This window comes from Peromyscus maniculatus, chromosome 3, assembly GCF_049852395.1.
Source record: "Peromyscus maniculatus bairdii isolate BWxNUB_F1_BW_parent chromosome 3, HU_Pman_BW_mat_3.1, whole genome shotgun sequence".
Lineage (NCBI taxonomy): Eukaryota > Metazoa > Chordata > Mammalia > Rodentia > Cricetidae > Peromyscus > Peromyscus maniculatus.
This window is the reverse complement of record NC_134854.1, coordinates 27,588,503-27,613,201: the sequence shown is the minus strand read 5'-3', so window position 1 is coordinate 27,613,201 and position 24,699 is coordinate 27,588,503. Positions and strand designations below refer to the sequence as shown.

At 41.4% G+C, this 24,699-nt stretch overlaps 1 protein-coding gene across 2 annotated transcripts; it reads right to left on the bottom strand.

Moving 5' to 3' along the window:
- Positions 1–287: 287 nt before the first annotated feature.
- Positions 288–24,699, bottom strand: Steap4 (STEAP4 metalloreductase). 2 transcript variants are annotated; one of them, XM_006987155.4, is made up of 5 exons: positions 24,431–24,699; positions 7,219–7,676; positions 5,882–6,409; positions 4,396–4,560; positions 288–3,266 (listed from the first exon to the last, which is right to left on the bottom strand). In XM_006987155.4, exons 2-5 carry the CDS (start codon positions 7,672–7,674, stop codon positions 3,003–3,005), a joined length of 1,413 nt encoding a protein of 470 aa, XP_006987217.1. In that variant the 5' UTR covers positions 7,675–7,676; positions 24,431–24,699; the 3' UTR covers positions 288–3,002. The 2 variants fall into 2 exon arrangements, with proteins under 2 accessions (XP_006987217.1, XP_076422395.1); XM_076566280.1 differs by lacking the exon at positions 24,431–24,699 and adding an exon at positions 16,064–16,181.

Sequence of the window (24,699 nt, the reverse complement as noted above, 5' to 3'; positions counted from 1 at the left end):
ACCCATGCCCACCTCTCCTTTACCTTATCCTAGAAGGCAAGTAGTTTTAGTCCCAGAAGCTGTAACTACTGTGGTTCAAAATCTTTCAGTTATATTCTTTGGAATGCTGATAAGTCAAAACCAGAACTAAATAAAATTAGAAATATTTTATAATGTTTAATGAGTACATGTTTATGCAATTGTCATTTCTTCAAATGACATATAAAATAACCATACAAAATAAGTGTCTATGAATTTGATAAGAATTTTTTCCTGGGATACAGGAAACAGTCAAGCAGAAAAGAAGCTTGGTGTAATTTTCTTCTTTTATTTATTTATTTTGACTTTTTTTTTTAAAGACAAGGTGACATGCAGGCAAGGCTGACCTTGAATTCCCACCCCCTCCTTTTTTTATGAGCAGTCAGGAAATGCTGTGACATGGATGGCTTTTGTCTTTTCCGAGGGGAGATTATGTGGTTGTATTTTCATGTTTATCTTTTGCTCTGTCTTGATAAAGGAGAATTTCATTTTTCTTCATCCTACATGCTTTAAAAGATAAGACTTCCTCTTTTGCTCCCTCCAAGGGTTCTATCCATTTTCTTCCCAACTGATCTGAACTCTTGATCCTCTTGCCTCCGCCTCCCAAGTGCTGAGACTCTAGCTACAGTCATTATAACTTCTCAGTGTAACATTTTTATGTAGAACAGTTCTGCTGAAAGAAATAGAGTTCACTCCAGACACCCACTGCCATCTGACCTGACTTCATTCTCTCCACCTGTCCACGTGGTCAGATCTGTCCAGTTGTGAGCCAGGGGGATGGTGTTGGGAAGGAGAGAGAGCTGAAGAACAGTGGCTTTTTCCTAGTGGCCCAGGGAACCTTTGTAGTCATGGCCAAAACTATTGTGCCCAAGTCACTGGGGTTCGCTTTGGTTTCAGGCTCAGTGACTATTTGTATTAAGCACCTAGACAGACCATCTCCAAAAGATTACAAAGAGTACAGTACATTTTCACTCTATGTACTTGACTCAGGTGTGGCATTTTCTATTTTATTGTTTTATGGCCCTTACTGAAATGGGAATGTGGTTGACTCCAAATGCCTCCCTAGAAGAACTGATGGTGTTTTGGCTTTAGTTAGCCAATGCTCTGGTCAGCCCTGGCATGACTGGTTATTCTGTGCAACAAGAGGCATTGGACATGTTTCTTTCCACCTTCCCTGATGTTCCAGGGCCTGTCTCCCATTCCCTGGCTCTGCCCAGAGTTCTTCAGTTCTTGGTATCCTTGCATGGGCTCATCAAAGGTAATTTACAGGAGCATGTCCTTCATATCTTTATAGCTGTTTATAAAAAAACCACAAATTGAAGTAAAATCTCAAGCCTATAATGGTGTACCAACGGGATTGAGAGAGTCACATCAGAAACCAGTAATACAGAAAATGCTATCAAATAGTCTTTAATTTTATATTATAAACACTTAGAAAATATTCTGAGGAAATAATTGAAAACTTAGAAATATATTGTTAGTACAAAGACATGACCTCAATTGTCATTTAATAAAAACAGAATATAGTCTACATGTTCTATTAGAGCAATAGTCAAAGATATGTCCATTTTTATATAATATAAGCTTTATATAAAAACTCTGGATTGTGAGCAATGTATGATATCATGTATGATATGTGATAATAGAAGCCAACAAAACGAAAAATAAACAGCCTTTGTAGATTAGGCAGAAAAATGTCAAACCCAATGCCTTTTAGTTATTTCAGTGACACGTGGGAAGATTGTGCAAAAATCTCCTTTTAGCTCCAGGCTAGAGCTAGGAATGCTAAGCCTGCTAAAGGTCACCTTGGGAAAGGCACTATCCACACAGGAAGGCAGAGCTGGCTGCCTCCCATCAGCTGCTGCTCTTCCCAGCATCCCACAAGTTTCTCAGCTATGCTTTTGTCTCACCAGCAGTTTCAGATGATTTCTTTAAGACTTCACCTCTCAAAATTATAACAAAGACAGATTTTGGAAGCTTTATCTTTATACTAGAATATACAGGTACTTAATATTGAACAGTATTTAGAATATATAATGCATACCATAATCCCTAAATAATACTCAAGAGCATAGGGAGTCTTTATAGTATTTGCTTAGCTTTTTAGTTACAATTTTGGCTTATTTGACATTTTTGTACAAGGCTATTATCAATCCTTCCCTTGCTTATTACACACTGAAAAAATTTAATAGATCTTTCCACTCTTACTCAGACTTCCTCAACCCACTCCTTGTAGAGGAAGAATCACATAGATTTCTCTATATACAAGGAATGGCTACTTTAAACCAGCGGAGATATTTTTGTTGTGTTATAAAATCTTTCCCCACGGTAAGTATCCATATTGATAAAAACAAAATCAAGGGGTACATATGACTACATATTCACTATGGCAGGGCTTGAGTGTAGCTCAGTAACATAGCATTTGCATAGTATGCATAAGGCCCTAGGTTTGATGCTCAGTACTACACCCAAACCAAAACACCAACAGATCAGTATGACAACACTTATGATGACCACTCTTTACAAAAAACAAACAAAGCCTCGTTCCTTTTACTTCATGTGGGTTTCTTCTTTAGGCACACCAAGCAACACCTTTAGGATGGCCACCAGTGTTCCTTTTTTTTTCACTTGTCTCAGCCCTTGAAATAGAGAAGGAAGTTGCATACACTCTTCCAGCACTTTGAAAAAATTGCATCATGCATGCCCATAATTCAGTTTCATAGTGTGAAACTACAAACCTAATCACGATGGTAGCCCTGCGGTTCCTGGGAAAGGAAGTGAGAGAGGCCTGTAGTGAGTCACTACCTAAGACGAGGCAATGGGCATTGCTCTCTTCCTATTTCAGTCTGTCAAAGTCAGGCAACGTCTCCTCCTCTGATGATAAACCTGAGACCATGACAAGAGAGAATGCTTCCTTAACTACATAAAGTCTCTAAACATATTTGTTACCATAGTTCAGGAATCTCCGCAAATTCAACTTTGTTTTAAATATCTGATTTTCCATTCAGTGCTGATTTGGAGTGCTGTGAGTTCCTTTCCCAGCCCTGCCGGATACGTGTGAGGGTCTTGTCTATGCACGGCATTATGAGGATGAACTTCATCACCAACACTGTGCAGGGGACGATGAGGGCTAAGACATAGGCTGAAGGAAGGCTCCACCTTAGTATCGAAGGGCTGAGGAATCTCTTTCCACCATACACCAAAGTGTGGGCTGTGCACAAGACCAGGGTCAGATACCCCAGTTTGGACTATAAGCAAACAAAACAAAACAAAACAAAACAAAACAAAAGCATGGGTGTTAATGTCATCCACATCTTAAAGGGAAGTACTGCATGCCAATGAGTTTACTTGTCAACAACCACAAACGGGATACTATTATAATATTTAGGACTCTGCTAGGTTTAGGAAAAACTATAATCTTTCTTCAGGATGGCAAATATTTCATTAAAAATATAAAAAGATTTGCTTATTGATAACATGCTAGTTTTATCTTCACCTGGCTTGATTTAAAAAAAAAAAATCCTCGGAGTAAACTCTTTTAAGTTAGGAGACATGCATGCAATGCTTTGATTCACAGAGGAAAATCCTTTTATTGATTGTTTTATCAGGGACAGAAACAAATGACTTGCACAAGCTCTGCATTCTTCGCTGTTACTGGTCAAAATCACATGCTAGCTGATTTCTGCCACAGTGAAGAACAATTCCTAAACTGTGGCTCTGGAATTCTGAAGCTCAGTTTTTCTTTTCTGTCTGAATTCTTTGAATTTGTCTACATTTGGCCCCTAGGAGAAATGGCAGGATTTGATAACCAAATCTAATTCCAGTTACTAATGGCCTGTTTTATTATACTAGCACATAGTGAGGTGTCTGGTGGTTGATATGTGGAAAAAAAGAATTGCTCTCATACAGACCATGAGTAAGTCTAGGGTGATGATATTTATTAAATTTTGTTTGAAGTTTTAAGCTTTATGGAAAACCTGCTTTTTCTTAGCAGTGTGTCCAGATTGTAAGGTTGAATTCAGAAGGTAAAATTTTGTCTCTGGGTTTTTTTTCACTTTCTACCTGGTACCTCCACACATAGTTAATAGCTTTTTGCTGCTCTTTGTTCTATAGTCTCAGTGGTGGCTCCGGGTGTGTGTGTGTGTGTGGGGGGGGCGGTAGTCAGGAATCTTGGCAAGATGTCCTAAGAAAATGGAACCCTTAGAGAGTCTGCTTGTCAGTGTCTCAACTCATTCTGTGACGTGAACAGTCAATGAGATGAAGGGACGTAAGGGAGCCAAATGAAGAATCAGGCCTGATAAGAGAGTAAAACCAGAATATTTGTGAAAAGCTATCCTCATTTTGCAATATCAAGACACTTAAATTTGAAGCACTTACCTGGACAAACCTGAACTCTCTCCAGTTGACCATGTTGCTTACTGATGGCAATGAAGTGATTCCCAAGAGAAGAAAGAGAAAAAATCCCAGGATTCCCAGTGCCAAGTAGGAATCATTAAGCCAGGCAGTAGAGGTACTAAATGGGCTGTCTTTATTAGCCAGAGCCTATGAAAAATTACAAACAATTAAAATGGATGCTCCATACACCTCACCCTTTCAGGGGGACTGAACCACACCTCTACACACATTACTTGCACAAAGCAAATTGTGTATCATTTCTTATTGATCACTTAGGAACAGTTTTGGAAAAATACACTTGGATGTTTTGATCAGAAAAGGTAATTGGTTCTTCTGTGATTTTGTTATAGTTCTTGTTTCTAGGAGTCACTTAGGGAGGTTTAATTTGCCCTATATATCTTAAAACAAAACCAATATGTGTTTTAACCTTCTTTAGCACATGGCTTTATGTTTCTCAAACAAAGCAGGGTTCTCAAACAATCACATCAAAACTTGGTTTTATATTCTCTCTCTTACACACACACACACACACACACACACACACACACACACACACACGCACGCACGCACGCACGCACGCGCACACACACAGAGTTTGGGTCTTTCATGATGATTATGTCATAATATATCATTAAACCTTGCACATCACAGTGTGAGAGGAATCACGCTATGTAGTGTGATCCTTGCTCAAAAACTTTCATAGCCTTTGACACTGTAGCAAGATATATCAAGAGCATTAATTTCTAAACCAGAGCAGATTTGTAGCATTTCTGCTGTAAATGCTGAGAGACTACTTGAGTTGATTTTGTCTTTGAGTACGTAAGATAGTATTTGATATTTTTTCAGTGTTGTTTAGTTATCTGGTTATTGAGGACAGCTTCTCACAAGTCAAACATAAATGGATTTCTAAGCACCTTTTTGTGAAATTGTTTGGGCAGACTCCACACTTAGTAGGCAGTGGTTTAGACTTCAAAAAGGAAGAAATATACATAAAACCAGAAGGTAGAAACCTAAGAGTTTGTGTTTATTGGCTCTTACCCAAAGGAACTCTTGAGTTCCAAGCCTACAAGTTGGTCAGTGTCCCTGTCAGCTCTAGAGCCCAGTGAGTTTGGAACCTAACTTTTATTCCCAGTAGTTCTATCTGATCACAGCTGGATTCATTGGCAAGCCCAGGGGTAATGTTTCTGATTCTTGATACTTTAAAAAAATGAAGATGCTGGGTAGGCGTGACAATTCCTGTCTTTAATCCCAGCCCTTGGGAGGTGGAGGCAGGAAGATAGTAAGTTTGCGGTCAGCTAGCTCTAAATCATAAACTGCCTCAGCCAAACCAACCAACCAACCAAACACCCCCCTTCAAAAAAATAAAGGAAACCAACTTTGGGGAGCAATGTTCTGCAGTTGTGAAGTGGCTTGTGGTAGAGTGAGATTGAGTTAAGGAGTAGAAAAACACAGAGGAGAAGAAACTGACCTGTGTAATGGTTCCGTTTCTCAGTCTCCATCGTACATAGTAACGGATAGGAATCACAAGTGTGTAGACGACATGAAGGAAGGCAAATCCCAGAGCTACCAAGCCCAGCTGCTTTCTGCAAAGCATCCAGCGGTCGAGCCAGTTTGGGAAGCGGCGGTACTTGGTACCTCGGTAGAGCTGCAGGATGGCAGCAAGAACACCAGGGAGGTATACCAAAGCAAGCAGGATCAGTGCTGTTATAGGAAAGACACGGTTCGGGATGGAAATAGCCAGGCGGAACGTAGCGTCCGTCTTCCCATTCACATAGGGGTATATCACTTCCCGTATAGCACAGTACACAAAGAAGAAGACGCACAGCACAGAGGCCAAGCAGAAAGGGAGCCTCCACATCGGAAACAGCTGCAGAGGGTAGTTCTCAATTTCATTCGCTGCCACGAGAGATCCTTGATCCAACGGAGTGAGTCCAATAGTACGAGCAATGTCCATCACTCTGTGCTTGGCCTTGCTGTCATTTCCACAGACAAACACCTGAGTGAAAAGATTTAGTTCCATATTTACTTTTTATTTAATAATTATCATTCAGCTTTATATAAGTATCATGTAGAAAAATAACATACTAATGGACTATTTTCAAAACAGAGATACAGAATCAACACATCAACAAGATGAGGTTTTGAACTTGCATGTGTGTGCGGGCGCATGAAAAGACCATGCTTTTTAGCTGAAGGTGATTTTAGGCACACAGTGCTGCTATAAGATAAAGTTTGCTGCAGCATGAGTCATCTCTTTCTTCTGAGTGTAGATGCTACATCATTTTTGACTGACTATGGCTAATCTCAGAGGCATAAATGGACCCAGTTTCACATAAGTGGAAAAAGAGTCAACAAGCTGTTAGTTCCCAGTATGAGCAGGAGGACTCCAGATTGGGACATCATTTGGTTCCATCAAATTATTAATAAAAGTCAAGGCACACAGGAGCCACATAGACTATACTTCTCAATCAAACCCAATAAAGTTGTCCTCAGAACATATTAGAAAATGAAATATTTACTGGGGATTTTATTTTGGAATTGTATTCAGGTAAGTATATATTAAGACATTCACCCTTAAAAGGCTGAATGCGCCGGGCAGTGGTGGCACACGCCTTTAATCCCAGCACTCGGGAGGCAGGCCAGGTGGATCTCTGTGAGTTTGAGGCCAGCCTGGGCTACAGAGTGAGTTCTAGGAAAGGTGCAAAGCTACACAGAGAAACCCTATCTCGAAAAACCAAAAATAAATAAATAAATAATAAAAATAAAATAAAATAAAAGGCTGAATGCAAGTTTATTTAATCTTACCTGCCGACTTGCATCCAGTGTTCCTGACTGGAGGGCCCAGGCTGAGATGGTGTTAAATGCTTTGACCACATGGGCTCCTGGCACCAACTGAGCAAGGTACTCAGCATTTGATTCTGGATACTGATTGATTTTACGGTTGTTGCTGACATCTACCAATATTTTTCCATTGAGAGAGTCAACCAGTTCTGTGAGGCACTCATAATGCTCTCTGTGCATGGCCAGGATTATGATGTCAGACTTTGATGCGGCATCGGAATAGCTCAAGACCTCTGCTCCCCTGGGCAGAAGGCTGGACATCTGGGGGTTTCGACTCCCAAAAGCAACAGAATAACCACACTGAAGCATTTTAAATCCCAGGGATTTTCCAAAATCCCCTGTTCCAAAAATGCAGACAATCTCTTGCTTTTCTGAGGAATTCATAGTCAGAGGGAGCGCATCTGCACACATTTTCTCCATCACTGAAAAACAAACACAGAAAATCAGAGGTGTAGAAATTCAAAGGAGCCGGGTGTTGATGGTGCACGCCTTTAATCCCAGCACTTGGGAGGCAGAGCCAGGTGGATCTCTGTGAGTTCGAGGCCAGCCTGGGCTATCAAGTGAGTTCCAGGAAAAGGCACAAAGCTACACAGAGAAGCCCTGTCTTGAAAAATCAAAAAAAAAAAAAAAAAAAAAAAAAAAAGAAAGAAAGAAAAGAAAAGAAAGAAAAAAAAGAAAAAAGAAATTCAAAAGGACTTATGGATCATCAGCTTGTAACCAAGACAGACATCCCAAGACATTAACAGAAAAATGTGCAATGTTTACGAAAGCAACAGACTACCTTGCCTGGGAATCCAGCCACAATTGGTGTTCAGTGCTGATATTTCAACTTCACATAATAATCCAAGTTACTCTCTATTTTTTGGGAAGATAGAATGTCTATTTTTCAGGGTAACTTTTCTAAAATTTCCCTCAAGTTCTAACTGAAACTTTTAGCTATTCTAGAGGCTTTTCTTGGGTGGGGCCTCTGATTTTCAATTTACTTTCTATGCTGAGAAATTCACTGTCTACCAAGGGCTAGACAGCTGGCAAATATTTGTTAAGCACGAGCAGGATGGCATGTGAGAGTCCGAAGGAGCAGGGTCCTCCCTGTGTCACTGTGCGATAAAGAGGAGGAGGCTGAGTAATTACAGAGTGACGGACAAGCAAGGGAGAGAGCAGGCGCAGGAGAGAGGATGTTGCCTGAAGACATCACTTCATTCATTCAAGTTGGTGACGTGAAACAGCTTCCCCACCCAATCTAACCGGCGACCAGTCACTGTAGCTTTCACATCAATCAGGAAACATACATAAAGCTTGTGCTTTTCATTTTTTTTTATTTAAGGGAGCCGTGGAAAATTTCCCTTTCTGTTCATCTCATGACAAAGCCCTCTCATGTTAGCTGAGCTTGTCTGAGGTTGTACAATTGCAGAACATGCAGCACGCACATGCAGATCTTCATACTCAGACAGGAGTTATGAGAGGGAGAAGAAATACAGGACTTTCCTGTACCACCACAGAAACTGTGACTAACCAACACTATTGATTTCTACCAACCACCTGGAGATGCCCTCAGCAGGTATCAAGAAGGACATGGAAAAGGTGAGAAATCATCTGGAGACGAGCAAGATTCTTCATATGTAAGCACGCTGGCTGGCCTTTGAAAAGTTCTTTGCATCCATAAATGCAAACTAGTATATAGCAAATCTGGCCAGCTGCTAATCAGTTAACAGCTATTTTTATAGTTCAAATCTTCAAGCTGCTGAAATGATGCACACCTCATTCTGTTCTGTATACCTGCTTTGTGTGTCAAAGGACTGACTACCTTTCTCTTCATTTCCTCCACTACTTTATTCTAATGTTTCTACTCCCACATCTGGATTCCTTCGTGCAATAATGATAGAACTGGTACATTTACCAGCAATGAGAGACTAACTTCTTTATAGCAACATCCTCACTAATTGCTGCATTCCAGGTGATTTGGAACATTTGACCACTGAACTAATGCATCCTAACTTTCTATAAAATTTTGTAAAAAACTAAGATATTGATTATATGGCACTAGTTTCTGCATTAGCTTATGTATGTGTGTGTGCAGGTGCACATGTGTATGTGTGTGTGTGTGTGTGTGTGTGTATGTGTGTGTGTGTGTGTGTGTGTGTGTGTGTGTGTGTGTGTGTGTTTGTAGAGTCCAAGGACAGCTTTGGGTATTATCTTCAGGAAGACTATCTCCCTCCTTTGAGACAGGGTCTCTCTTGGGCCTGAAGCTAAGCAAGGTTAAGTTGGCCAGCCAGTGAATCCAGGCACCCATTTGTATGCACTCCCCACATGCTGAGATTATAAAAGCCTTCTATACTTAGCATTTTTACATGGGTCTGGGGATCCAATTCAGGTCCTTGTGCTTGTGAGACATAACATTACCAACTGAGATCTCCTCAGACCACTTTAGCACCAGCTCTTACAGCAATGTGGCCTAGGCAAGTTATTCAAACTCAGCTTCATCATATGAGAGATAGTATCTGCTTAGGAGATATAAAGGCTTAGATTAATTTGTGTATCTCAAAACAGTGCTTGAGACATGAATGCTCTTAATAGGTTATTTAATCTATTTATTATCTAGGGAATATAACCCATTAATCATTTAATTAATATCTATATAAAGTATATAACTTGAGCATTAGTCATGCTTTCATAACTGATTATTTTAAGTATATAATCTGAACTAGAGATTAGGATGTGCCTACTCTATCCAATTTATTTTATTTTAGAAACAAAATCCTGTATGAAATGGTTTTATACCATACGGATTTATCAAGACACAGATGTAAAAATGGATAAAGCATGAATTTCTCTTATTTATAATTTTTCATATTTTAATATCTTGCAGTTTAAGGTAACATCCTTGGGCTGTTACTCCTACCATTAAACTTTGTTTTTACTTGGAAAACTTAGAGTTACCACTGGGCAAGTTGCAGATGTAAAAATTTGACCCAATAAAAGGGAATGCACTTTACTTATGCCTGGAGCACTTCCTTATTACTCGAGGAAGTTACAGAAGTTACAGCGGACACTTTGTGGCCACATCGCGAGCCTCACTTTAAACCCTCCTGGTACTGTTTCTAGTCTCTGGGCACACACAGTTCAGCTAAGCTCCCACTGCCCAACAGAAACTCCGTTTTGGGTCTCACATGCTGTGCCTCGATTCTTGTCATGGGGCTTCTCTGAGACCTGTGTCTGCCTAGCATTCAGATAAACAGCTCACAGGGCACCACAAGCCAGCAGGGAGCTGGCCTCTGTGGACTCTTTCTTCTGTGGCTCCTCTTTCTTCTGGCACCCCCTCTGATGAATTTCCCAAGGCTCCTCACGCGGCCCCAGTGAGCAGGGCACTCATTATCAGTACTGTCTTTCCTGTATTCCCTGGCCACGTCCTCTGCCCTTCTCTCCAGCTCCCCAGAATCGTGTCTCTAATAAATCATTGGTGCATAATCCTTTGTTATGACTCTGCTTGCACGATAACTCAGGATAATAAATTTTTTAATGAAAAATATTATCAGACTTAAAGTTACCAGTATTGGAATGGTGAAATAAATAATGTGGAAAAAGTTATCAATTCTTTGGAGCACTTTAATTCTTAGCTCTTGGAAAAAATATTCCAATTATAGATGCTCACAGGAACAGCATGTATGCATAGGACGTCTTTTACAGTAAGTGCTAGACAAACAGGGTTACCACACCTATGTCAGAAATATTCATGCATCAAAATAGCTGCATGGAAGCATGGGGTCATGAAGGTGGAAGGATTTCTTGCTCAGAGTTTTCCAAAATTTCCTACCCTGCTTTACTTTTAGATGTAAAACGGAGGAAAACAGGAAATAGCAAGAAAGGAAGCAAACAGGAAGAGCATTTACCGAAGGTAAAACGGGTTAAAGGATTAAAACAACAGTATTCTCTTTCCCTCAGCCTTGTGGGCGCTACACACCAAAGCTAGGTGACTGGAAAGAACATGAGTTTCCTAGCTTGGAAAACCTCAGGGACTGGTTTACTTCTATGGAAGCACCTTCCAGAGAGGTTCCTTGATCAAAGGGCAAAGTTCGGGGGCAGGGGAGAGGGGCGTGGGAGGGGGGCATGGGGAAGGGGCGGACGATGGGGAACTGGACAGCAGAAGCGGGGCGGGGCATGGAACTGGAGGTGATCTCACAGGAATGTTTACATAGTGGCAAAGGTGACTTTGATGGTCACAGAGGCAGTTGTCATTGAGGTGAAGAAGAATCCCGATGGGCCTCTGTGTCTGGATTCCACCCCAGGCATTCTTCAGAGATGAATCCCTCAGGGGGGCCCTCCTCCAAGAACAAGAACTGCGGGGCAAACTGCAAGGAGACACGCACAGTTCCAGCACCTGACACCTCTGCCTGCCGCTGCTCTTCACAGCACACCCATCTCTCCCCAGAGCGGGCTGCAGTTTGGAAGCCAGTACACGCTCTCCAGTTTTGTCTTTCTCGCATTAGTCTCCGAGATTCATCCGAGTTTTAGCAGCGTTCCCACATTATTTCTGAGTAGTAGTCCACAGAAGAGATGAATGTAACTTCACTTAAATGTTTCTGGAGACCAAATCCAGAGTTTGCTTGCACATGCCAAGCACATACTCTACCACTGAGTTACAACCCCAGTCCTGGAGTTCTCTTCACCTAATATAGGACCTTTCAGTTGTCTCCAACTTGGGTCACTGCAACGAACATTCATGTCCAAGTTTTGGCATGACAGTAAGTTTTCATTGTTTGGGACAACGGCTCCCCAGTGCAATTCCTGGGTCATATGGCAAGTTCATACTCAGTTTTACACGGAATGGCTTGACTGTTGTCCAGAGTGGCCACACTGTTCTACATTCCTACTTAGCAATTTATGAGTTCCAGTATTTTTCATTTCAGCTATTTTGTTATTTCAATGTGGTTTTCATTAGCATTTTCCTAATGGCTGATGACGCTGAACATCTTGTTATGTGCTTACTTGCCGTTTGCATATCATCCTCAGAGAGACATTGCTTCAGGTCATTTGCCTGGTCTCTCCTTCCCTCCCTTCTTCCCTCCTTCCCTCCCCAGAGATAGAGCTTTACTCTGGTTCAGGCTGGCCTAGAAATCTATATAGCTCAGGGTAGTCTCAGACTTGTACAATCATTCTGCTTTGCCTCCCAAATTCTGGGATTATAGATAAGAACTACTGGTAGGGCGGTGGTGGCACACACCTTTCTTTAATCCCAGTGCTCAGGAGGCAGAGCCAGGCGGATCTCTGTAAGTTCGAGGCCAGCCTGGTCTACAGAGCAAGATCCAGGACAGGCATCAAAACTACACAGAGAAACCCTGTCTCGAAAAACTACCACATCCAGATTAGATTTTTGCTCATTTTCTAATTAGACAATATATCTCATATATATGTAAAGACATGTTAGATACAAGAGAGCTTTGCTAGATATGTGATTTATAAATATGTTCTTCCAGCCTATACTTGTATGTGTGTGTGTGTTTTCTTTCATGTCTTACAAAGTCTTCATAGAAAAGGAGTGCAGTGGAAACTCTCAGGAATCTATGAAGGAGACTCTAGTGAGGACTTCTAGTAATGGGGAATATGGAGACTGAACTGGCCATCTTCTGTAACCAGGCAAGGCTTCCAGTAATTGGACTGGGACATCAACCCAGCCACAAAACCTTCAACCTACAACCTGTCCTGCCTGCAAGATGTGCTTGGGCAATGGTGGCTCAGAACTTGTGGGAGTGGCCAACCAATGACTGGTCCAACTTGAGACCCAAGCCAGGAGAGGGAGCTCATGCCCAACACTGCCTGGATAGCCAGGAACCAGAGGCTGGATAGCCCAGAGACCCAGGGTAGAACTAAACACAACTGGCCAAAACCAAAACCAAAGTCAATGAAATGATTCCTAACAATATCCTGTGATGCTCATAGCCCAGTGCCTAGCCCAACCGTCATCAGAGACGCTTCGTCTAGATACTGTTGAGAGTAGATGCAGGGGCCCACAGCCAAACATTAGGTGGAGCTCCAGGAACCCTGTGGAAGTGGGAGAGGAAGGACTGTAGGACATCAGGGGAACACAGCCCACAGAATAAACTAAGCAGGGCTCACAGAGACTGAAGCGACAATCACAGAACCTGTAAGGGTCCCTTGTATATGCTATGGTGTGTAACTTGGTGTTCTGGTGGGACTCCTAACAGTGGGAGTGGGGTGTCTCTATGAGGGCTTGTGCCGAGTCTTATTGGAACTTGTTATTCCACGTTTGGCTGATGTCCCTGGGAGGCCTGCTCTTTTCTGAAGGGAAACGGAGGAGGAGTGGATCTAGGGGAGAGGGGAGGTGTGTGTGTGTGTGTGTGTGTGTGTGTGTGTGTGTGTGTGTGTGTGTGTTGGGGGGAAGTGAAAGGGAGGGAAATGGTGATCAGGATTTATTGTATGAGAGAAGAATAAATTTAAAAAAAAAGTTTTTACATTTCATGACATCAATTTTTTGATTCTTTTAGTTTATCAATTATCTTTTGATGTCTAAAAACTCTCCCTGAAGTCCTAGGTGTAAAAGTTAACTCTATAATCTATTTTTAGCTTAGTTTACAAAATTTAAGGTTTAGGTCAGTGTGTGTGTGTGTGTGTGTGTGTGTGTGTCCTACATGAGTTAACTAAATGCATATTTATCATTTGTTGAAATATTATCTTATTTTATTAATTGCTTTGTACCTTTGCTAAAAATCAATACTCAATGTAGATGTGGGTCATTTTCTGGGGTCTCTATTCTGCTCTACTGATATATATATATATATATATATATATATATATATATATATATATAAATATATATAGTGTATATATCTGTTCCTTTGTCTATACCATATAATATTGATATCTATAAGCATATATATATATATAAATTTTATAGAGTGGTTCTATCTACTATATTCTTTAAAAACTATTATAGCTATTCTAATTCTTTTTCCATGTAATTCATAGAATAATTTTGTATATACACACAAATTTCTTTTAAGTGCTTATACTTAAAAAATGTTTTAAAAATTCCAAATTTGTAACACAAATTAATTGAAATTTTAGGAGATAAATATATAGGCTGTGTTAAAACAATAATTGATTGGGCTGGAAAGATAACTTGGTTGACAAAGTGCTCATTGTAAGGAACACATGTAAGGCCTAGGGTGAACAACCCTGGTCAGGAATGATAAGCAACAGAATGATGTAAGTAAACCACGAATGGAGTAGTGATAAGCTATAAGCTATGTGTGAAAGTAGGGATAAGACTAGAGACCCAGCCAGGAAAGAATATAAAAGATGAAGCCTCAGACCCGACCAACAGAGCTCATCAGGCCCTCGCACGAGACGACTCTCCTCTGCCAGAGACGTGAGATCCTGTCCCCAGTGCAGACGTGGCTGACCTGAGGAAGGCTGACCCAGGATCCAGAGGAACAGAGGTGGCGAGTCCGGACCTATACACCTGGAGAGGTACTTCTGCTTCCATTTGGAAGACAGAATGAATATTGCTTGTAATCTTACTGTGTGAATAAATGAGTGTTATATCAAGTCTGAATCAAGAGTAATTATTCCTCCCCCTGTAACCGGGGTATGTGCTCACTACACTTGTTCAATGTAAGCTTGAGGATCTGAGTTCAACACCTAGCTAGTGCTCAAGTTAAAAGCCAGGTGTGGTGCATGCTTGCGATCTCAGAGCTAGGGAGGGAGCTCTCTAGGGCCTGGGTCAGCCAGCTTAGCCTAATAGGTGAACACTTGGGAAAGGTGAGATGTTATCTCATAAAATCCCAAATGTAGACTTCTCCTGTGTAACAACACTCCAGGTTGGCATGTAGCCTCCACACACATTCCTGTGTATGTGTGTGACACCACACACACACACACACACACACACACACACACACACACACACACACGCATGCATTGAATAGTAGTATGAAGACAGATGATAAGTAGACAAAAGTTCCAAGTTATATGATGGATGATAAACAGACCACATTTAAAGACAGCTCAAAATTTACAATCCTCTATGTACCAGCACCCTGGTACCAAATGGCACATTTTAGCACTGTCAGTGCCTTGGGGGAAAGCATCCTTGCCAGGTCTTTTAGTGAGAAGGGTCTTCCAAAGGGTGGCACATTCTCCACCTGAGCTGAGAAAATGGGCCATTTGTTTCACCCAAGAATTTTACAGAATAAAGAGGAAAATAAGTAAATATTTATATATGGAATGCCATTTCTGGAAGGAAAAAGAACGAAAATCTTCCCCTCTCTTATGCAGACACTTCTACAAAGAATAAATAGCTACCATGACTTCCTTTGACATCTTTAATTCTGAAAAATCCAAAGAAAATTCAAATTCCTTATGTAATTTACACATACCATTAGAGTGAGCTTATTTATTAACTAACCCAATTTTACATATTTATGCAAACTAAAAATGTAAAAATAAATTTCATATGAAAAAAATTTGGAGGTGATAAAAACAACTCTAAAGAGAAAACTTTCATCAACACAACAAACAACTTTTAGTTTCAGAAAGTAGAATGCTGGGAACTCTCATAAGGCGGGCAGAGAGGCCCTACCCAAGGAGGGCTTGGAGGACGGTGGGTGGAGATGGCGCATGTACAGGCATCTTTCTTCCTACCGCACTTCCCTGACTTTCTTTAGTCATTAAAGATGTCTTGGGATCATTAAGGACTGTGGAGAAACACATACTTCTATAAAGTGTTATTCTAAAAACGAGTGGTCCTTGGCCCCAGCCACACATTCAAATCAGGAGGAGAGCTTGCACAAACCTTGAATGACCAGACTCTGGAGGATTTTGCCTTCTTCACAAGCTCTCTCTGTAGTCCTGACTGAGGACTGGAGTTCCTCTCTTTATGAAAAGCCAAAGGCAGACTGAGGCCTGAGTGTGCAAGTGTCTCAAGGGACAGAGTTCAAGAGTGTCAGACTCGAGATGTGGTATCAGGCTACAGGGAGCGTTTCTCTGTCATTCTGTCAAGGAAATCTTACAGAGTAGTACCCAGATTCCAAAAACCTCCCAAGTCTCCCATGGAGTTCCTTAACAGTGACTCGTACATGGGAGAGCAGAGTAGCAGCTTAGTCATTCAGTTGATCCGCCTTTAGAGTCACCCTGCATCTTCCTCCCTTTGAGAACTCAGCTTCAGCTTCTGAAACCATGCTTCAAACATCTGAATTCCTTAGACACTATTCCCTCTGGAGACACACACACACACACACACACACACACACACACACACACACACACACACACACACCCTGGCTGGTGTGGAAGCACACAGGCCCATTGAGGATGACGAGACAAAGAAAGTAGGCATCTTATAAAGTGTTTTGACTACACACACACACACACACACAGGCCCACTGACAATGAAGAGACAGAGAATGCAGGCATTTTATAAAGTGTTTTGACTCTCTGGAAGTAGAAAGTCAGAACTCTGAATCTGGGTGCCTCAAAACCTGTCTGTGCATTACTATAAAAAATTGGACAATGTACACATAAATAATAAATATGGCTGGTTTAGAGGGAAGTAAGTGCTTCAAAGAATACAGAACAGGGTTACAGAATAAAACCTGCTATAGGAGAGGGGCAGTAAAATCTTGAGTGCAGGTCAACATGAGTCTCTGTAAGGAGGTGCCTGTAAATGAGGATCGCCAGACTTAATAAATAAAAAGCACACAACTCCAATTAAGTTTGAATTTCAGCTAAATAATGAGTAATTTTTAGAGCAACGATATCTTTTGCAACACCTGAAGCACATTCACATTAAATTCATATTATGAAATTCAGGTTTGACTGGGATGTTGCATTTTATCTGGTATCTTTTATCAAACTGAACCCTTGTAGTCAGGTGGGAAACCTTTACAAAATCGTTGTTTAAAATAGTTTAATTGGAATAGGAGACAATCCTAGCCCTGAGGCGGCGGGGGGGGGCCCGAGGCAGGAGGCTGTTTTGAGTTTAAGGCCAATTGGGATCTAGAGGAGTACCAGGCTGGCCAGGGTTACACAGACCTTGACTCAAAAAGCAAGAGTACGTGGAACCAGCTTAACAGGGAAGCCATACTTGTACTTCCAAGCCAATTTCTCAGTTTCCGCATGAAATAGAAGGTTACCAGAGGCTGTTATGTGTTTGTAGATCTTTGTGACTGAGCACTAACTGAAGAATATGACAGATTATTTGAAAAGAAACCCAAGTCTGTGAGAAGCATGCATTTTAATGGAATACTGATCATAAGACTACAATAAATCATTAAGCACGTAAGAGTAGGAAGGAAATATCAATGCTTATCACACAAAGCTTGTACTTACTAACAGTCAAAATAAAATAACGCCCTCTGAAGAGAAAGGGAACTTAACAGAGATTTAAAGCTCACAAAATCTAATTTTCAGACTGCCCATATAATATTCGTATTTTTTTTGTGTGTGTGTTGGGGAGACAGGATCTCATATAGTTCAGGCTATCTTTGAATTCATTGTGTAGCTGAGGATGACTTTGAACCTTTGATCTTCCTGCTCCACCTTCTGAATGCTTCAGATTACCAGAACATGCTAGAGCTCAAAACCGGGGCTTTGTGCATGCTCTGCAAACACTCTACCAACTGAGTGACTGCCCTATCCAAGATGTGTTTACTTCTCACACACACATGCTGTTGCCCATTCTCTTCCTTCTATGTCAGCTTCAGTAAACATTACAGCAAGCCCACAGCAGCATAAATCACCATTTTGTGATTTCCAGGAAGCCTTCTGGGAACCACTTCAAGTTACTAATATTATACATTCACAGACATTTTGCTTTTCTTAAATAGTTTTGCCATGTAGTCCAGGCTGGCTTAGAACTTGCTACATAGCTAAGGCTGGCCTTAAACTTAAGATTCTCCTCCCAAAGCCCCGGGTGTTAAGATAACAGGTGTGTTCCACAGAGTTCACCCAGAAGTTGATATCTTAGCCCTCCTCATCTACACAACTGCTAGTTAGTTGCTGAAAAATAGATCATATTTACACTTTGTGAGAAATGCTGTTTATCTCAAGGAAGCTTATTTGATGATGATTAATTTGTGTGTCATTCTGTTAACCAGCAGAATGACACACAGAACATAGTTGTCTTGCACAAACTGATGAGGTCACAAGAATGTAACTGAAGATAACCTTCATGTTAAGGTTGTCTGGTTTACACACTCCCATGTGAACTGCTAATGGCAGCTGGAGTGGGCTGAGGTAGTAGCTAAACTGTGATCATTCTGTCAGGGGTCTTTGCTCCCTTCTAGAGATGGATGACACCACAGTAATGTAGGCCTATTATATATTTTAATTCCAGTGTGACAATTATTTTTACTAAGTTCTTTATTGATATTCTAGTTCCTTTGGGCATCACATGGCACACGGTGTCACATTGAGAGCTTAGCACTATCTGTCAGGGAAAAGTAAGAGAAATTGATGGTTTCCTAGCCATGCAGGTTAGGTATCTGTTGTCTGACCTTGTTAAATCATTTGCTTGTGACCTGGGGCACATGGCATGGCCAGAGACACAGTCACGTCTTGGTTAATTTACCTTGATCACTGCTGGCATTTTAAATCTGGACCAACTTGGAAATCTGTAGGTCACCAACAATTTGAGAGGCAGAGCAAGAGCCACCAGCAGAGAGAGAGCAGATGCTTAATTTGGTATCTCCAACAATTCACCAAACATTCGGTGTCAGCTAGTGGGCCTGGTTATTGTCAGAGATGTTTAGGAAGTGATTTAATAATGTTAATTTTCAGGTATCTTTGTCCAAAGAAAATGAATAGTCATTCATACCCATAAATGTCACTAGGAATTATTATCTAGATATTGATAACTGATAAACCAGGTAGGGGACAGAAGAGTTTTTCTGTACATCTGATCTTCCTGTCTCCCCAGAAACCCTTCTCACAGTGCTTCCCCTTCTGTTTTAAAATATCTCTTCGACATTTTTAGGGATTTCTGGGGATTGCTTAGTCTTTCATCTCTGGGGTAATATTTGCCACCATTTGTAAAGTAGTTCTCTAAAGGATGGGCCCCAGTGGTCCTAAGAGAATCACTAGAAGGAGACAGAACTTCCACCACATCCTTTTGTTATACTCTGACTCACAAGCTTCGGAGCAGGGGTAAATACACCCCCAAACCCAGCTTTCCCTTTTTAATACTCAGGATTTCAATGTGGGTTCTCTGTAGTGGGTGGAGTCGGCTTCCTGGGTGGAAGCCTGAAATCAGAGATGGAGAGTTTTTGAATCATGGAAATCACCAGACACTGCACATTAAGACGGTTTTCCCCGGGAGAGCCAGTGATTACAGCCAACGCTGTTCCTCCTCTCGTTCTCCGCTCTCAAACATGGCCTGTGCCCACAGTCGGGGAACCAACTGGGTGCACAGATGAAACCACTTTTCTCATCCTGATTGCACTTTATGTCTAAATCTTCCCTTAGGGGCACCCCTTCCCCAAGGCTCCCAGGCTAATTTTGAGAACAATCCCTGTGATTTCCAGCACTGCGATGAAGGGCCCATACCCTGTCCTCCTCACACATCGAGCCAACACAACTGGGCTCTAAATCTAATAACTGTAGGCTCTTGCTTCCCAAAGGGAGTCTTTGTGTGCTACCTTCACCTAAAATATCTTCCAGTTTCTCAGAAATGACTCAAAAATATAGCAAGGACAGTTTAGAATCAAGGAAAAGTCTACAACTGGCACATTAGTGTTAATTACAATGAACCATTTACTAATTAACTTTGCTTCAATCTGTCCATTTCCTACACTATTTTTAGGTATTTCTTTGTCACAGAATTGAACATGATAAACAAATCACCTTTGAACTTCTGTACTGCTGAAGAATTAACTAGAAACAAAGTGGCGAGTTTGTGTGTATAAGAATACTTTGATATGAATAGGCTCTTTTGAACTGTCCGTGGGCTTCACACTTTATGCTAGCCCAGTAATGTATGAAAGCAAAAGAAACACCGTTTCTACACTTTCATCTATTAATAAAAACAATTATAATAATTTTGACTATTTCTATGTAAAAAACAACCTTAAACATCTCTCCAAATGGCAGGGTTAAGATCTGGACTTTGTGTTAGTTGGAAGAATACAGATATCATCCATACTCATTGACTATGTCCATCTTTGGGCAGCATCTTTCCAACATAGAAGTCAGTGTTATCAGGAGTGACTTGGTAAACTTTCATAATTCCATGATATTGACAACAGCTTCCCTGTGCCAGGCATTGTGTTAGCCAAAATCAGTGAGTCCCTGTTCTCATGGAGCCCAGGTCTCAGGGAGAGCATAGATTACAGGCAAACCACTAACACACATGGATGAGGGTTAAGCACAGGGATGCACAGATACCAGGAGTCCACATCAAGGACAGTGATCTTCTCGGAGATAGGACAAGAATGTTTACTAAAGCCTGTCGGAGTCACTTCAGCCACCATTTAACTTGGGCTCAAAGCTAAGTTCAGTGTTTCCATATTGTAAAAAAAGCAGGTGTAGATGAAAGATACATACTTCTCATTGAACATTAATTATCTTTCTATGCTCTAAATCTACAGCTTTGCCCACTAAAGGTGTGCTAGGAGATCCACCTTTGCTCTTCATACGTTTTATTTCCTTTGATATTGGGTGCAGAGGCCAAAGGGACTGTCTAGTTCATGTTCTAACAACTTAAAGGGGTCTACGTTTGTGTGTGTGTGTGTTTGTGTGTGTGTGTGTGTGTGTGTGTGTGTGTGTGTGTGTGTGTGTGTGTGCCTAAGAATGCCAGGGGCTGGCGCTGTAATTACAAGTGGTTGAGAATCTCTCGATGTGGGTACTGGGAACTGAACTCAGGTCCTCTGCAAGAGTGGTTGCACTCTTACTGCTGAACCTTCTCTCCAGCCCCACTGAAAACTCTTTTTAGAGATGTGCTGTATACTTAGATTGCTACTTCTTAGTCCTTTTTAAATTCATAATTATAGTTCTTAACTTTTCAAAATTATCCTTCCCATACATTTTCTTTGCTTTTAAGGAGAAAGGTGAACTTTATTCTGATGTTAGGAACAATGATGTCCTTTAAATTAAAAAAAAAAAAAAATCATACATCTCTCAAAGTTATTTTTCATAATATGCTCCTGTCAAAGTACAATGAAGAAAGAGCTCCCCACACATGGGTGAATAAACTCTGAACACTGTGCAGAATTTAGATCAGGATGTCAATGTCCTGCCTGCTTAATTACAGTAGAAACATTCCTTTTAGTAGACCAGTGCATTCTTTTTGCAATGACATGTTTCTCAAAGACGATCTTCAAACAGCATAAGCATTCTTTGTTCTTTATTCTTAACAATTTTGGATGAAAAATTATTTCTATATAGCCCAAGTAATTTTCTTATCACACATTGCTTTAAGCATTCATTATCCTTTAGTTATTTACTTAGTTTTATTCTTTGCAGTACTGATTTCTTCTTAACAAAAGAATAAATGTTAATTAAAACCATTTTAGAAATGACCTAAAAGTCACTGAGGAGCATTTGAGTAGGTTTAACATATCATGTAGAACTGCTCAAGAAGTCTTCGTAATTAACTAATGAGCCATTCTCTTTGGATGTGAACAGGTAACATCAGCGACCTTGTCTTTGTAAATTTCATTTCTGTTATTATCTAGTCTAATCTTTAAGTCCTAAAGCCCATCCAGAAAAATGAACTATGTGTGGCTCATTCCTGCTCCTTGTGGTGGGAACTATGAGTAGATCCTGGGTAGTTTTTGTTCGGCTGTCGGTGCTAAACGACTTCTCAGATGACAGCTCGACTCCAGTGACCTAACAAGTGCTCCAGCTTTGAAGGGTGACTGTGTGATTGCTGTGGGCTTTGTCCCCTCTCAGCAGTAGTTTGCCAGTCTTTTTAAGACTACCAAGAGAATGATTTCTATAGCAACTGACAAAAATACCTAGATTTATTCATTTATTTAACTGTGTCCATGGGGTGTACGCACATGTATCTATTTGTGTGTGCACATGTGTGGAGGCCAGAGGTCAGTGTTGGCTATCTTCCTGGGTTGCTTCCCATCATGTTTTAATTAGAATACATTAATCATATATAATAATAGGTCTCATTATAACATTTTTGTAATGTACATGACACATTTCGAACACAGTCACCCCGCCATGTTAATGTCACTTGTCCCCTGCTGCCCCCCCCCTCTTCCCATCTAGATTTGCTTCTATCCAGGGGTTCTTACTAAACCTGGAGCTTACGATTTGCCAAAGCTAGCTGGCCAGTGAGCTGGGGATCCTTCCTGGAGCCACCCCAGTGCTGAGATAGTATGTGTGTGCCACAGGAACCGGTTTTCTATGAGGACTTGAACTCGGATCCTCATGCTTTTGGGGTAACTATTTTACTCACTGACCATCTCTCCAGTCCTTAAATTTATTATGAAGGGAACTAGATAGTAAGGACCATGAAAACTGACACGTGTTTCCGTGTCTACAGAATCAGCCATGTATACTTTGAAAGCAGAATTTATACCATTTACATACTAGTATTGATGCTATAAGGTAAATTAGGGGTAATCCTTCAAGAGACAAGGTAATCTGGAGTGGCGAGTCACTCTAATGTCCCCAACAAACAGACCCATTTCTCTGAAGTGGTGTGTAACGCACTCAGGGCTTCATAGCTTTAGCTTTTCTATAAAAGGTTATAAGAATCTGTTTGCTTTCCTCTCGACAACAGTTAGCAAGCTTATGAATGGCAGATGCCTGTAACCCATTCCCAAGTCAGAGGCCAGGCAGCCTGTGCATGCTCTTTCTGAACTGCCGGTTGCTATGTGAGTTTCAGCGAATCATAAATGTTGCCAAATGGAGAAAGTGCCATGACCCAATTTCGAGGTACACATGTACCATTTACTTTACAACCTTGAAGTCTGATGATAGAGAGCGCTTCATCCTCTTTTCTGTGCTGGGGGTGTTTACCATGCAGGTAGAAGGCATGCAGGTAGGATTTCACACCGTGCTAAATCACAGTGTTCTGAAAAACCCAGGGCCTTGCAAAAGCCATATCTCAAAAAGTTACTGCTTCAAATAAATGTGCCATTTTATAAAATTACACCTACTGTATCAGAAAAAAAATGTTCTTTCATGTGAGTGACATTTATATGACTGCCATTTATACAGAATTGGACATTCTCACACAGCAAGGCTGAATGAAGAATGGTTTTGAAAGCCTAGGGTATTCTCTGAATGATAAATGTGAAGCTTTAAGATGGTCCTGTGAGAACAGCTGGGTGGTTTCCTTATAAAAACGAAGCTTACGTTATTATGAAAAGTAATTACTCAGTCACACCTGGAGCATTAGCAAGACTTCCAGCACCTTTCAGGCCCGAAGCATCTTAAGTCACAAGGCGTTTTACGTCGGTAGAGCTGGATTGTGTGGCTACTCTTGGACCAATAGACTTTCAACTTAGATTTGTGGAACAGAGGCCCAGCTACTGAACTGCCAGTTAGAACTGGGAATAGATCTCTAAACACCCCTACCCATGGTTCAAGCAACTTGCTTTCCAGGACACACCATTCCTCTTTTTAAAGTACCATTCAGAGAAAAATAAAAACGCCAACAAAAAAATCCCCAAACCTACTACCACCTGCCTCCGGACGGACTTTCTTTTCTGCATCACAATAAGCAAATGCTCATTCTCTGGAAAAGCCATTGCTAAGCTGCTTAAGGATATTTAAATTAAGATCAAGGAAGGCGGACTACCCAATTTCAGGTCTGTGTGAGGAAGTCCTCAGATCTAGGATTAGACTGCTAGACTACACACCGGTATTCTTCCAGGCTCCTTTCCCATGGGCAGTTCAGATTTGTACAAATCCAGTTAGACAGAGGAAGAATCCAGCCCTGGGTATCTCTCCTCGGGAGTCCCCTGAACCTTGATGAGTAATAAAACCTCAGGGAGGTAAAGATTGGCTGAATTACTTAACTGATCCCGCTGCAGCCTTGGGTGACCTTTTTGTGAGAGAGATATGGGGTGAGTTTGCCTATATCTCAGTACCAGCGGGCTGGAAAGTGGGGTCCAGAAAACAAGGTCTGGAGGTGGGCTGAGACGGAAAAGGGACCTCAGCCTCTGACGGAAGCGTCAAGGCAATAGCCAGGAAAGTGACCCACCTGCGGGAGAGGCGCCCAGAGGGCGGTTGGTCAGGCGCAGCTGCGGTGGGCACTGGCTGCTGGGCACGCACAGCGAGGTTCCCAGCCTGTGCTCTGCACTGCCTCCCTCCCAGCTCTCGCCTTTAAACAGCCACCGAGCAGAGGGAGGGCCCGCTTGATTTCGCAAGAGGAGCTGTGAAGCAAAGTTTCCGGGAAGAGTTCAACCTGGGAATCCCGCGCTGCTGGAAGGGCCAGAACTTTTTGTGCTGCTCTGGCATGCAGATGTGGCC

Coding starts and splice junctions, on each gene's coding strand:
- Steap4 (XM_006987155.4), bottom strand. CDS start 7,674: ATGGAGAAAATGTGTGCAGATGCGCTCCCTCTGACTATGAATTCCTCA. Junction 6,410..7,218: donor CACTGGATGCAAGTCGGCAG/GTAAGATTAAAT, acceptor CTTTTCACTCAG/GTGTTTGTCTGTGGAAATGA. Junction 4,561..5,881: donor GAAACGGAACCATTACACAG/GTCAGTTTCTTC, acceptor AATTTTTCATAG/GCTCTGGCTAATAAAGACAG.